Below are 719 nucleotides of genomic sequence, written 5' to 3' on the forward strand. Positions count from 1 at the left end.
ACCCCGGCCGCCGCCTCCTCTTCCTCGCCCTCCTTGTCGTCCGCCGCTTCGTCCTCATCGCCCGGCTCCCGGAAGATGGTGGTGTCAGCGGAGATGTGCTGCTTTTGCTTCGATGTGCTCTACTGTCACCTGTACGGATACCAGCAGCCCCGGACCCCCCGGTTCACCAACGAGCCCTAGTGAGTACCGTGCCCTCGGTCTCCCTTCTCTTGCGCTCGGGATGGGGCTCAGAGTTGAAGCAAAGTATGAGTCCGCCTGCCCGCCGGCGGTGGCCCCTGCCCCTCTCTTTGCCCGGGTCCCCGGAGCCACTCGACCTAAGTAAGGCAGGGCATCCCGCACTTTCTGCCCTCCAAGGCAAGCACCCCTCACTTGGAGCAGGGTGCTGCAACAAGAGATGGCTTACTGGTTCCCAAAGGTGTTCGCTTTCTCTTTTCGATAACTTCGAGGAGTTTTGACCCTTTCCTGCTCTCCTTCGCCACCCCGCGTCCCCACTGCCCTGGTTTTGGAGATATGGGATNAGTTACTATCCCATTGCAGGGTGAAAGCAACTATCCAACTTCTGTTCTGCTAGTGATGGAACTTAGCTCCTGAGCTTATGAGGTTACCCGTCTTTTCCTTCGGGTTTCCTTGTGTCCTGGGGACGGAGGAGGTTTTTTTTTTGAAAAACATATTTTCCCTTCCTACCTATTTTTATCCGAACATACCCATTAAAATGTGTT

The 719-nt window shown here is 55.8% G+C and overlaps 1 protein-coding gene across 1 annotated transcript in view; it reads left to right on the plus strand.

Annotated features, from left to right (window-relative positions):
• Positions 1-6: 6 nt before the first annotated feature.
• Positions 7-719, plus strand: part of AMMECR1 (AMMECR nuclear protein 1) — a 119,750-nt gene continuing 119,037 nt past the window's right edge. The window contains exon 1 of the mRNA XM_077773641.1: positions 7-179. Coding sequence (XP_077629767.1) covers positions 76-179 — 104 coding nt within the window. The 5' untranslated portion in view covers positions 7-75. The remainder of the gene's footprint in view (positions 180-719) is intronic.

This window comes from Crocuta crocuta, unplaced genomic scaffold, assembly GCF_008692635.1.
Source record: "Crocuta crocuta isolate KB4526 unplaced genomic scaffold, BGI_CrCroc_1.0 scaffold737, whole genome shotgun sequence".
Lineage (NCBI taxonomy): Eukaryota > Metazoa > Chordata > Mammalia > Carnivora > Hyaenidae > Crocuta > Crocuta crocuta.